Below are 14,826 nucleotides of genomic sequence, written 5' to 3' on the forward strand. Positions count from 1 at the left end.
GTTGCCATTCTAGGATTTTTCAACTTTTAGAATTTGAATTTTAATTCTGTTTTTTCAAATTTCACCATTTTACGATATATCAACTCATATTTTTCAGATTTTCAAAGAATTTTCCGTCTGTTATCATTTTAGGGTTTTTCAATTTTTAGAATTCAAATTTCAGTTTCGTTTTTTCAAATTTCATCGTTTTACGATATATCAACTCATGCTTAATAGTAACATCACTGAAATCACATATCCATATATAACCACAGATAAAGTATATCATACACATACGTACATACAATAAATAAATACATCTAAACATAGAAAGAACGATAAATAAACAATGAGTCAACTAAATATACATCCGTGGGCTACTCGATACAATGAAAATATAACTGCACCGCTAAACGTCGACGCATAGAGGTAGACGACTCTCGGGGAAAATGTTAGCTCTGTGACAACGCCAAACACTCAAAAAATAGTAACATAAACACGCCACAGTCACCGAAGCCCAATCCCTGCTAAGGGACATCCGTCGCTCGATGCAAAGTGAGAGAATCACATCGTGGAGGCCTCCCCGAAGCTGTCCAAAAACTCGTCGCCTCTAATAACGCGGGAATGAATGTCATATACGGTCACATCCGCTGCTCAAGAGTCCCTATATTTCCTAAATATGATACCTCCGAATCGTATACCGTAATTGACCACTCAGGCATTCGTCCGGAGCATACTCTGTCACTCGCCTGTGACATAGACTCATATGTCATCTGCCACATGGGAACACCCCAAAGATAGGAATTAAACCCATCCAGATGATCGACCAACTGTAAATAATCTAAAGACACCTTTCGTCGATCATTCCCTAACAAAACCATGTGAAGAACATACAATAAGACCAGCTTGACTGCATCAATATCGTCATCCCCCCACGGCCTCGACAAGAAAACACACTCTAGATCATGATACTACACCTTCGAATAACCTCGAAAGTACATATCTCTGATCCTATGACTGGAGGAGCGAGGAATATATGAAGAAATATCAATGTGTCGACTAAACGAAAGACCCGTCACCAAAGCAAACTCAAACGGGCTAAAACAAACATCAACCCCGCTAATCTGAAACCAAAACTCATCTCTGACAGAGAATCGATGTAGCTACCGTAGTATAAATGAATGAACTAATATACCAGAGAATTTGGTCTCGGGTAAACGAAGAAGATACCCGAAACATATCCTCTCAAATAGTCGTAGCTGCTCCGGGGTCAGTGTAGACATAATCCTAGATAATGTTGTGCATTGTGCACGACATATCAAATCTGTGCGAAAGTGTCTGGACTCATCGGGGATTCGCAGCTTGATTTCAACACGTCTTCTTTTGCGAAAAATATCCTGCGAAAATTTACAAAATTCGTTAGCCATTCATAAATAGCAAATATATAACAAATGTCTTCATGGAAAAATCATAAAAAGAAAAAAAATACAAAACAATAAAAGAGGTGATTGAAAAATTTTAAAAATAAGATTTCAAGATTGTAAAACAGTGAAATTCAAAAAAAGGAACTAAAATTCGAAATCTAAAAGTTGGAAAACCCTAGAATGACAACAATCGAGAAATTCTTCGAAAATCTAAAAAGTACGAGTCAATATATCGTAAAATGATAAAATTCAAAAAAACGAAACTAAAATTCAAATTCTAAAGGTTGAAAAACCCTAGAATGGCAACAATCGAGAAATTCTTCAAAAATCTAAAAAATACGAGTCAATATATCGTAAAACGATAAAATTCAAAAAAAGGGAACTGAAATTCGAATTTTGAAGATTGAAAAACCCTAGAATGGTAACAATCGAGAAATTCTTCAGAAATCTAAAAAATACGAGTCGATATATCATAAAACAGTAAAATTCGAAAAAACAAAACTGAAATTCGAATTCTAAAGATTGAAAAACCCTAGAATGGCAACAATCGAGAAATTTTTCAGAAATCTGAAAAATATGAGTCGATATATCGTAAAACGATAAAATTCGAAAAAACGAAATTCAAATTCAAATTCTAAAGGTTGAAAAACCCTAGAATGGAACAATCGAGAAATTCTTCAGAAATCTAAAAAATATGAGTCGATATATCATAAAACGGTAAAATTTGAAAAAACAAAACTGAAATTCGAATTCTAAAGGTTGAAAAACCCTAGAATGGCAACAATCGGGAAATTATTTAGAAATCTGAAAAATACAAGTCGATATATCATAAAATGGTAAAATTTAAAAAAAACGGAACTGAAATTCGAATTCTAAAAGTTGAAAAACCCTAGAATGACAACAATCAAGAAATTCTTCAGAAATCTTAAAAATACAAATCGATATATCGTAAAAAGGTGAAATTCAAAAAAACGGAACTAAAATTCGAATTCTAAAGGTTGAAAAACCCTAGAATGGCAACAATCGAGAAATTCTTCAAAAATCTGAAAAATACGAATCGATATATCATAAAACGGTGAAATTTGAAAAAATGGAACTGAAATTTGAATTCTAAAGGTTGAAAAACCCTAGAATGGAACAATCGAGAAATTCTTTGAAAATCTAAAAAATATGAGTCGATATATCGTAAAATGGTGAATTCGAAAAAACGAAATTCAAATTCAAATTCTAAAGGTTGAAAAACCCTAGAATGGTAATAATCGAGAAATTTTTCAGAAATCTGAAAAATACGAATCGATATATCATAAAACGGTGAAATTTAAAAAAACGAAACTGAAATTCGAATTCTAAAGGTTGAAAAACCTTAGGATGGCAACAATCAAGAAATTTTTCGAAAATTTGAAAAATACAAATCGATATATCGTAAAACGGTAAAATTAGAAAAAATAGAACTGAAATTCGAATTCTAAATGTTGAAAAACTCTAGAATGGCAACAATCGAGAAATTCTTTGGAAATCTTACAAATACGAGTCGATATATCGTAAAACGGTGAAATTTGAAAAAACGGAACTGAAATTTGAATTCTAAAGGTTGAAAAACCCTAGAACAGCAATAATCAAAAAATTCTTCGGAAATCTGAAAAGTATGAGTCAATTATCGTAAAACAGTGAAATTCGAAAAAACGGAACTGAAATTCGAATTCTAAAAGTTGTAATACCTTAGAATGGTAATAATTGAAAAAAAATTTGGAAATTTTAAAAATACGAGGTCATTACATCGTAAAATGTGTCCAAGAGGCATAAAAATTGAGAAACTTAATCTAAAATTCTAAAACTACATATTGAAAAATCTTAAAACAAAAAAACGGATATAAAATTCGAAAACTACGCGTTGAGAAACCCTGGATGTGAAAAATATCAATTTACCCCGTGAGAAAATGTCTATTACAAACAGGTCCAATATTTATCCCTTGTCCCTTAGAAATTCTTGAAGTTTTTGCCACCCCTGCTGTTTCAAAATTGTTAATTTTCCCCCCGATCCACTGTGACATGGCAAATTTAAAAAACGCCTATAGTGGACTGACAATATCAACCGGATCCCTAATATTTTTAAAAAGCCACTTAACCCCCCTAACCACTGTCACAGTGGGCTGTTCATCTTTACAGTGGAAAACACTATTCCACTGTCGCACTGTCGTGACTTCCGATGCAATTTTTGGCCAAAAATTCGCTCATTCCAGCCTCCAATTTCAACATAAATCGAATCTAGATATGCTTTAACACAAAACCCCTCAACCAATTTAACAAAAATAGACAAAAATCAAAACATATTAAACATTGTTCAAACCGCAAACCCTAATTTTTCAAACCGCAAGTTCTCACTCAAATCTCAATAATATGAACAATAACTTGATTCAAACAAGATCACAGAAGATATACTAACCTTCTTGACCATTTTCGGTCGTCGGAGAGCAAGGAAATCGTCGGAAATGGCACCACAGTGGGACAACAGTGGAACGCTGATTCACAGTGGGAGAAAAATCTATTTTTTTTGGATTTGCACAGTGATTATGGGCGTTTTACAGTGGGAATTATGAAATTTCGGTTTGTTTATATATAGGGGTAGTTTAGATATTTCACAAATGTCGGGCATTTTTGCTTGAATATGAATTTTTTGGACAATTTTCTTAAACCCCCTTACTTTTGCCTATTTTTAATCATTTCCCTTATAGTTAAGCTGGACGATGCTTAAACTGAAGCACACATTACAAATTATTCACATAACATAACAACATACATAAATTTAAACTTGGGTGGGACATAGTCTTTCGCCATTAATAAATTATAATAAATTTATTATTAATAAAATAATAAAAATTATAAATATAATAAATTAATAATATAGGATGCTCGTGAAATTGCGAATGAAATTATATTGGGTATTGGAATGAGCATTGAAAAGTAGACGTCAACTCGCCTGGAAGAACAAAAGAAGACACAGCAGACATCTGCCATCGATTGGGGGAGAACAACGGAACTTGAAACAGTCGTCTATCAAAGAAACAACTAAACTTGAAGAAGAAGCTATCCTCTGTCGTCAACTCGTCTTCATGGTTGGTGGGGGAGAACAGTCAAAACTTATCGAAGTTGAAGGTTTTGGTCGTCGACAACTCGCCTGGGTTCATTTACTTTAGGCCACAACAGCAACAGCAACGACAACGTAACGCAACTGCAACTCTGGAAAAAGAAATCAAATGCGTTTTGTGTTTTAATGTCCTCTAAATTTTTTTTTTCAGTTTAATTTATACTTACTCTATTAATCGAATTTGCTTGAACCATGGTAAACTGTGAACCGGTGATGGATTGCGGGTCTAGCCACGGTTCAATCCGAATATAAGTTAAACATGATTTTTTTAATTATAATATCCGTTTTTGGAGCTGGTTCATGGTCTGACTGGAAGAGCTAACAAGTTCAATCTGATTCTATAAACTGTGATATACAGTATAACGCTACTCTCTCAGCGAAAGAGGAAAAGTCTTTCCACCATTGCCTACAGTCTCCAACCGGAATCATGTGGATTCAAATAAATCCAGCCCTAATTAAATGAAGTGACTCATTCAAGAGTCTGAGTCAACACACTCTATATTTATTATTTATTAAAAGGCCAAATGACCATATCCCATGATTGATTAAATGACAGGTCTTCCTCGTTAAATTTGAAAAGATTATTTTCTACCCATTTATCAAGATTAACTCTTAATTTTAATAATTAAAGAGTATTTATATCATTTTTTTTAATATTATGATATATGTGTATTGTGGGGTGTCAATACTACAATTAAAAACATATTAAGGGTGTTGTATATATATATTTTTAAGAAATTATCATATATTCATCTTATATATTTTTAAAATAAATATAATTTTTATAGTTTGTAATATGATATTTACATTTTCAAACTATTTTTAAATTTGTAAAAAAACCCATAGAAATTTTCTTAACCTCTAATAATAACAAAAATTATAATTTATCTCAAATATATGATTACACGTCATTGACACTCTTATGCATATTTATATTAATATTTTTTATTAAAATTAATATAAAATTATTTAATAAAATTCTGAAAGCAAAATGTTATTTAGCTTGATAGTTTTTTTTGTCTTTTCACTAATTTCATAATAAAAAAAATGCCAAATGACTATTTCCCACCCAAGGTTTAGCGTATTCTCAAATGTCCCCCCCTTTAACTATGGAAACACCAAACACCCACCCATGGCCGGTTAGATTTAACAGAACCCTAACGCCTAAAAATTCTATCTCTTTTTGCCCTCATAAACTTTAAAAACTAACATTTTTTTTCAGCCTAAGTTTTAAAAAACCGCAGTTTCACCCTAGGGTTTGGTTTTGAAATCTCCGACGACCTCTCCGGCTCTGTTGCCGACGGCATCTCCCTCCCGAAGCAACCTCTCCTTTCGGCGATCTCTTTCCTCCCATTTGGAGGTCCGATCGACGCCCGGAGACGTCGTGAGAGACGAAGAACTTCGTCGGGAAGACGAAGTTCTTCGTCTTCCCAGAAGACGACGGAGCCGTCGTCTTCGTCTGGGAAGACGGTCGTCTTCCCAGAGGTCTTCTTCTGAGAAGACGACGGCTCCGTCGTCTTCTGGGAAGACGACGGCTCCGTCGTCTTCCCGACGAAGTTCTTCGTCTCCCAAGACTTCTCCGGGCGTCGATCGGACCTCCAAATGGGAGGAAAGAGATCGCCAGAAGGAGAGGTTGCTTCGGGAGGGAGAGGCCGTCGGCAACGGAGCCGGAGAGGTCGCCGGAGATTTCAAAACCAAACCCTAGGGTGAAACTGCAGTTTTTTAAAACTTAAGCTGGGGGAAAATTTTACTTTTTAAAGTTTAGGGGGGCAAAATTATATTCTATTTTAGTTTATTTTTAATATTATAGCGAAAATGATGATTTTATCCTTACCACCGTTAGGGTTTTGTTAAATCTAACCGGCCATGGGTGGGTGTTTGGTGTTTCCATAGTTAAAGGGGGGACATTTGAGAATACGCTAAACCTTGGGTGGGAAATACTCGTTTGGCCTAAAAAAAAAAACAGTTAACCAACTTTATGAGTAAGAAATTAGCTTTTTCAAATTTAAGGGGTAAACTTTGGCATTCCATTGAACCTTGGATGGGAAAGTCTTTCGGCATTTATTAAATGAAGAGTCGGGCTATGGCTCAAAGCTAAAGATGTGGAGCCTTCATCGATGGCTAGCATACAAAGATAGACTCATTGGAGTCCAACAAATATCACAGTCAATATACATGGTGAATCGTTTGGCAATTAATTCTTCATTAAATTCGCCTGAAATTTTAGTTTTGATTTCTTTTGTTGACTAAATAGAATCGAAACTAATAACACCACTTGGCTTTGTGTAGAAAATGAAAGATTTCTCCTGTATGAATGACACTCCAGATAGATTTTATATGAGAATTATTGAATGCTTCTCCACTTTCATTCAAAAAGCTATTTACCTCATCTTCTACTTCCATTGAAAAGCTACCTCACTTCTTTTACCCCCAAAGATGGGTAGAAAAAGCAATGTTATGTCTAAACGCTTATCTTAACTTTCAAATCATAACTATAACTTATGACTCAGATATGAAGAGGAACAAAGAAGAATACGTTAAGCGTGGAATTTATAAACATTTCAACTTCATCAGAGTTCTTACACAAGAGGTGAAACACTTTGAAAATAGCAAACCACTACATATATATGATCATAAGACTCACCTTCAGCACACAATGCTTCATTCAAATATCTACTTTACCAACATACATGTCACCGTAAACTCATCATTGCAGGCCATGGATTCACTCCAGATGCTGGTAGTGCAGGCCGAACAATTGGGACCCGTCTCACCACTGAGAAAGCTTCATTGAGACGAGCAGCACGGCTCATAAACTGAGACACCTTCTGCAGAAATTAATCAGAAATTAAACTTGGTTAGAATATAATTGTCTAACTTATGCAAGATATATATGAAACAAAAACATATACTATTCATTTTCACGTTAATCCAAATACAACATGCAGTAACAGAGATTTTCCAATTTAAAAATCTCTGATAGATGAAATAAAAACAAGTCAATCTTGGGTTTTACTTTAGTTTTTCCAGACAAATACTGTAATCTTTCCTCCATCATCTTCATGCTAATTAAATTTAATGCACTACCCCCTTAAAGCACACAATTAGAGATTACGGAACACTTCTGACAATCACAAAATTGAAAATATTTTGAAGATAGACTACACACTTACATATAAAAAAAAAAGACAGATAGTTAAACATGAAAATTTAGGTAATAAAGTTAAACATGAAAATTTAACAAGGAGGAGGACATAAGGGAAAACTCCACAACTAGATGTTAATTTTGCATTACATAATATAAAAATCACATTGAAGGTGCTTTAATTGAAGTGTGCACTAACTGCTTCTCACCATCAAAGGAAAAAAGAAAAACACAAAGTCAATTGGCACAATGGCATTGTCACCTCATCACTATGCACTCTTATGTATCATGGTTATAAATGAAAACAGTCAAGGATGTCAAATGGAATATCTGTAGGATTTCTCAGCATTATAAAAATTTAAAAAAAAAAAAAAACTATAACACTTACTAACTACAGATGGTGATCACCCAAAAAGCTATAAGTAACTTGTAAATTGCTTGAAGAATTTTTTGTTAATTTTAATTTTTACAATGTAGATGTTTCTCCTCCCAAAACATTTCCATAATTGCTGGTACTTCAAAACATATCTTAAGTTCCATACCCTTCCTACTGTGTCAAGGTAGATTTATCCTTAACTTAATAATAGTTGATTACGTGCTTCCAACCATGTTCACAACAATTATTTGACACTCCTGTTGGTAGAGTATATCGGAAAGAAAAGCAAAATGCTATACAATAGGGATGTTCGTGGGTTAAATTAACGGTGTAGTGGGCAACAAAATGTTATCAAAGGCACAAGAGAGCATTTTGGTCCACTCCTCTCATGGTTCTGCAATTCAGCCATTTTCGCTGGCTATCCCACTTCAGTTACCAACAATTTTAAATACAATTTACACAAGTTAAAAAAGATAGTGAGTGACCAAAATTATTTCAGTAAACAGAAAATGAAAAACTTTTGATGAAAACATACGAAAACATGAAACAGAAATTGCAATTCAAAATCCAATATTGACTGAATTTAACAATATGCAAAATTGAAATACCAAAACAAATGCAACAACTGACCTTATCATCAAGAGTAACCTTGAGTTGCAAGCCCTTTGTCTTCCTCCTCATATTATACAACCTTCGTCCCAACACAACCAATCCGAGCACAGCCGCTGCCACTGAGAATGACCAAACAGGATTAACCTTCAAAACACAATACTTCAACACCTCAAGAGGAACCTTCCACCAAGCTATCGTTATCTTCTCCTCTACACCGGCTGTCTTCACTTCACCCTTCACTTCTTCCATCCCAACTCTCGAATTCGTCCCATTTCCACCGCCTGATTCGCCGCAGTCCTCAGACTCAACCCCTTCCTCCACATGATCACTACCCATTTCCTCCTCCTTCTCAACACCCTCAAAGCTCTTTAAAACCAATCCATCACCCCCAGAATCAGACCAAAACCTCTCCAAATCCTTATCCTGCAGTTGACTTTCTCCAAACCCTTCAAAACCCTCCTCCCTTTTTAACTTCTCATCCAATCCCAATTCATTTTTCACATCAAAATCACCAAAACCCACTTGAATTTTCCCATTTCCAACCAAACCCATCTCGTTTTTCTCCTCCAAATCACCAAATTTACGTTCATCAGATCGTTCACTACCCGAATCAGACCAAAACTCCCCCGAATTCTTCCTCTCAAAACAAGTCTCCAACCCAGGATCAATCCAACTCGGATTATCCGACTCAACAGAACTCTCTTCGTTAACATCGGCAAGACTCGTTTTTGCATACCGATTTTGATTTTCCAGCGAAAAATAATCCGATCTTATCATTCCACCAGAATAATCCCCTTCAGTTTCATCAAAATTCCTGGAATTTTGAACTGGATTTTCCGGGTTAACAATAGAATCAGAATCAGAACTCTGTAAAAGCTCCCAATCTTGGAAAAATTCACCTCCACCTCCTGATTTTGATGATGAATCTCCTCCTTCCATTTTTAATTTGTGTAGATTAAACAAAAATTTTCAAAAACCAGAAAGCTTAAGCTAAACCCGAAAGGGTATTTTGAGATCGAGAACCAGAGGAAAGGGAAGTTAATAGCTGTAAAGAGCAATAATCGTGTAGGGTTCTCATCAGCATTATATCGTGCAATCAGCACAGCTGATTAAAGAAGATAAGGAATGAACGGATGCGATTGTGAGAGTTTTAATGGCGGTAAAATTAATGAAATTGGTAATTACAGGTGAGATTATAGGAGCATTTAGTTTGAGTAATGTTTTATTATCAAAATAGAAAGATTACCTTGAAGATAGATTACTTAAAAAATTACTGGATATAAATAATTACTATGTTTGATAAAATTTGATAGGTATAAATAATTATTATGTTTGGTTAAAGATAATAAAAGATTACTAGTAAATTATTTTATTTAAATGCCCTTAAATATAATTATTTTTAAATATTTTTTATATTATTTATCATATTAATTAAAAATAAATTTATTTTTGTCTCAAAAAATTAATAAATAATAATATAATTATAATAAAATCAAGATTACCTTGGTAATATTTAAATATCTAAGGTGAATGTGGTAATATTACCACCTATATTACCTGTCACATTAGCATTGATAATAGAATATTACTGTAATCTTTTATTACTGATAAACCAAATAAGGGAATAAAAGATAAATTACCAAAGTAATCTTTAAATACAGAAACTAAACGCCCCCTATAGGATTAAGATAAAAACCTCGGAGTATTTATTTATTAATATTTTTTAATCTTTACTTACAAAAAAAATTGATCTTTATTCTATAATTTATAAGAAATCAGAATTTAAATATAAGAAATTTTAATCCAAAGTAGATTTTTTTCTAAAGTAAAATACACAAAGACCCTCAAACCTCTGCCACAAAAACTTGGCTTTTGCTAATTTTGGGTAGATTTTATTTATTATGAGTGTGTTTTCATGGGTTTTTATGAAACTAAGTTTGAGAAGAGTCGAATTTAAGTTTGATTATAATGTCGAGCCAACTCAAGTTTTACGCTTGGCTTGGTGCTATAAATGAATATAAAATGATCTCATTTTGATATATATTAATCAAAATAATGTTATTTTAATATATATTAATCGAAACGATATTGTTTTAATAGATTCATATTAATTTTTTCATGAGTTTCACGAGTAAAACACCTTTTAAACTTGAACTAAAAAATATTAAACTCTCAAACTCGAGTTTATTTGAGTTGAACTAGTTTCATATATGTTTGAACTAAGCTTGCTTTCAAACTTGTACATACTCATCTAATTTAACCCTACTTGTAAAGGTAAATGTAAAAGGTTTCTTTTGGAATTCTTTTCATATTTAAGAGAAGAGACCCTTAATTTTGTAATGTGATAGTCATTTGATACAAAATATAAGAAATATGGAGGGTAATGGTTGCTTTGTGCTTAGTCCAATGGAGTTTGAGGAACATGTAGAGAAAAATGAGGTGGAGAGCAGGGGAAGATTTCACGAAAAGGAAAAGGTGAGATATGCTTGTCTTTACCTAGACGAGAATATAGAATAGATGACAAAGAGTATAAGTATCAAGTGACTGCATTTCATTTTAAATTAACTGATAAATACATAAATTAGTTAAGACGGTTGGGAAATTAACAACATATTATCCACCACAACATAAAATAATATTTTTACCAAATTTATATTTTCCGAATTAAAATATAAAGGGAAAAGGGAAAAGGGGCAAATATGAATAAATGAAGAAGTTGAAAAGTTGCACCTAACAAAAGTTGGTCAGAAACGAATGGCTTATTGTGTACAAGATCAAAAGGGTATTGCACGTTGTCAGTCTAAATTCGTGGGCTTTGACTAACTTGTTGAAAAGTTAAGACAATTTTCACGAACCTTAAATTGTCGGTTGCTTCGAAGAAACCAGCAGCCCATGTTAACATGACATAAAAGTCCAAGATTTTCACTTACGGAATACAACTTGTTTGGCCGTCTCATTGTTTAATTTGAAGCGGCAAAAATTTCATAAAAACCCTTTTATAATTATTAAAAACTAATATTTGTTACGCATCAGATGGGTTTCTACGAAAGGAGAAAACAATAAATTATGAGTGGCTGCTTGAATGTCAATGGCAGAAAAAAATGACAAAGCATTTATTGTTTCATTGATGATGGGGAATGGGCTATTTCCCATCTAAGATTTAGTTCAAAATTTAATATCATATTTATGATAATTAAAAAATTCAAACTTTCACCTATAATCTAATTTTTATTAATTTTTTTATTAAAAATAAAGATAAAATAGTTATTTTATTGTTAATATTAAAAAAAATATAAATTTCATTATCTTTTTCCCCTATATTCTAAAAACTAATAATTTTATTCTTATAAAAAATTTTCAAACTTTGAAAAATAATATTTTCACTCCGAAACCTAAGGTTTTTATATTTTTCAAACTACAGTCACCCCTTAGAACTTCAAAAACAACAATTTCACCCCTATTTTTGAACTTCAAAAACAACAATTTCACCCCTATTTTTGAACTTCAACTTTCGACATCCCTTTCAACGTCCTCTAGCATCCCTAATATTGTCATCCTCCTATCGTCTAATCCAGAAAACACGTTCTATATCATAATACTGCGCCTTCTGACATCCTTGAAAATAGGTATCTCTAATCCTATGTTCAAATTTGCGTGGAATATATGATGATAATGTAGTGATCCAACTAAATGATAGTCTTGTCGTGAGAGCAAACTTGAATGGACTGAGTCTCACATCAACCTCATTTATTCTAAACCAAACTCATCTCTGCCCAAGTCCTGTGATAACAATTGTAGCGGAAATGAGTGTACTAACACTCTATTAAACCTGGTGTCTGGTAATCAAAAGAGATGTGTTAAACACATCCTCTCAAACAATATGTCACCTCTGCTTGAAAGTGTCGTGATTTATTTGAAATTCTTAATTCGCCATTACCACTTTTTTTCATAAGAAATATCATGTTAAAACAATTTAAAGTTTATAAGAATTTTATTTAAAATATATATAAGAACAGAGATGAAAATAACATATACAAAAAAAAACAAATATAAAATTAAAAAACTACATGTTAAAATATCTTAAAATGACAAAAACTAAAAAAATCAAACGGAAATTTAAACATTACTTGTGAAAAGACCCTAGATTTGAAAAAAATCCAAAAACTACACTAAAATTTGAAAACTACATATCCAAAAATCTTAAATAACAAGTATAAAAAAACATAACTGAAATTTGAAAACTACATGTTAAAATACCTTAGAATGTCAAAAATTGAAAAAATCGCTCGAAAATTACAAATTGAAATACAGTAGAATGACAAAAATAAAAAACATATCTGAATTTTGAAAACTAAACATTAAAATATCCTATAATGACAAAAACCAAAAATCGATCTGAAAATTGAAAAGTACATGTTGAAATACCCTAGATGATAACAATAAAAAAATAGGATTAAAATTTGAAAACTATATGTCTAGAAGCCTTAAAATTACAAATACTGAAAAACAAAATTGAAATTCGAAAATTACATGTTAAAATGCCATAAAATTTCAAAAGCAAAAAAATCACTCGGAAATTTGAACATTACAAGATGAAATACCCTAGAATAACAAAAATAAAGAAGGAGATCTAAATTTTGAAAACTAAATGTTGAAATACCTTGGAATGATAAAAACCAAAAAATCGATTTGAAACTTAAAAAATACATGTCAAAATATCCTAGAATAACAACAATGAAGAAAGAACTAAACATCTGGAAACCTTAAAATGACAAATATTAGAAAATGAAACTAAAATTCAAAAACTGTACGTTGAAATACCTTAGAATGTCAAAAATAAAAAAATTACTTAAAATTTTAAAAAGAACAAGTCAAAATACTTTAGAATGACAAAAAAAAGGATCAAAATTTTGAAAACAAAACGTTGAAATTCCCTAGAATAGAAAAAACCAAAAAATCGATCTAAAATTTGGAAAATACATGTCAAAATACTTTAGAATGATAACAAACGAAATATTGAACCAAAATTTGAAAACTACATGACCAAAAACCTTAAAATGACAAAAATAAAAAAAACGAAATTGAAATTTGAAAATTACACGTTGAAATATCCTGGAATGTCAAAAACTGAAAAATCGTTCGAAAATTTGAAAAATACAAGTCAAAATATCCTAAAATGGCAAAAATAAAAAATGAATCTGAATCTTGAAAACTAAACGTTCAATTAGCTTAGAAACAAAAAATCTGAAATATCAATCTAGAATTCAGAAATTACATAAGAAAACGGCCTAAAAATCACAAAAATAAAGAAACAAACCTAAAAGTCAAAAACCACATATCGAAGAACCCTAAAACAAAAAAAACAGACATGAAATTTGAAAACTAAACATTGAAATAGTTTAATATGACAAAAACTGAAGAATCAATCTGAAATTTAAAAATTACATCGAAAAATAGGCTTAGAGAAATACAAAAATCAAAAAACAGATTTCAAATTCAAAAATTACATGTCACAAAACCTTAAAGCATGAAAAACAGATATGAAATTCGAAAACTACACATCGACAAACCCTAGGAGTGAAAAATATAAATTTGCCCCCTTATATATTTCTACTCTCTCATAGATTCTATAGTTTTCCTTTGCCCTCTCATCAATTTTCTAATCTTCCACAAGTCTTATAGTTTCAAAAAAATTAAGTTCCCCCTCACCCCTCGTATTCCTTCATGTTCCCAAATCACCCCCCAAGGGTTTTCCCGAGTACTGACTGTTTCAAAAATCGCATTCTCCCCTCCCTTGATAGAGATTTTATTTACCCTAGGGTCCCTTGAGGTAGATCTCCAATGAAACTAAGGCATTTTCCAGCAAAAAATTGTCATTTTAGCCTCAAATTTCAACACAATCAAATCTACACATCATATAACATAATAATCCTAAAAAAATTCAAGCAAAAATCAAGATATTTTATGCATTGTTTAAAATCGAAACCCTAAATATTTAACGCTTAAAATCTTTATGAAATCGCAATAATCCTAACAATAAAATTATTCAAAAAAGTGTATGGATGATGTATTAAATTTTTTTGTTATTTTTTGTCATTAAAAATCATGAAAACTCAATGAAAATCCGAAGAAGTTGTACAACGTT

The 14,826-nt window shown here is 32.0% G+C and overlaps 1 protein-coding gene across 1 annotated transcript; it reads right to left on the minus strand.

The window, feature by feature from the left end:
* Positions 1-7,081: 7,081 nt before the first annotated feature.
* LOC123230199 lies at positions 7,082-9,737 on the minus strand. Its single transcript, XM_044656359.1, has 2 exons — positions 8,700-9,737; positions 7,082-7,376 (listed from the first exon to the last, which is right to left on the minus strand). Exons 1-2 carry the CDS (start codon positions 9,618-9,620, stop codon positions 7,242-7,244), a joined length of 1,056 nt encoding a protein of 351 aa, XP_044512294.1. The 5' UTR covers positions 9,621-9,737; the 3' UTR covers positions 7,082-7,241.
* Positions 9,738-14,826: the final 5,089 nt, after the last annotated feature.

The sequence above is a fragment of the Mangifera indica genome, chromosome 11 (genome assembly GCF_011075055.1).
Source record: "Mangifera indica cultivar Alphonso chromosome 11, CATAS_Mindica_2.1, whole genome shotgun sequence".
NCBI classification, from domain to species: domain Eukaryota; kingdom Viridiplantae; phylum Streptophyta; class Magnoliopsida; order Sapindales; family Anacardiaceae; genus Mangifera; species Mangifera indica.

Coding starts and splice junctions, on each gene's coding strand:
- LOC123230199 (XM_044656359.1), bottom strand. CDS start 9,620: ATGGAAGGAGGAGATTCATCATCAAAATCAGGAGGTGGAGGTGAATTT. Junction 7,377..8,699: donor AGGTTACTCTTGATGATAAG/GTCAGTTGTTGC, acceptor TAATTTCTGCAG/AAGGTGTCTCAGTTTATGAG.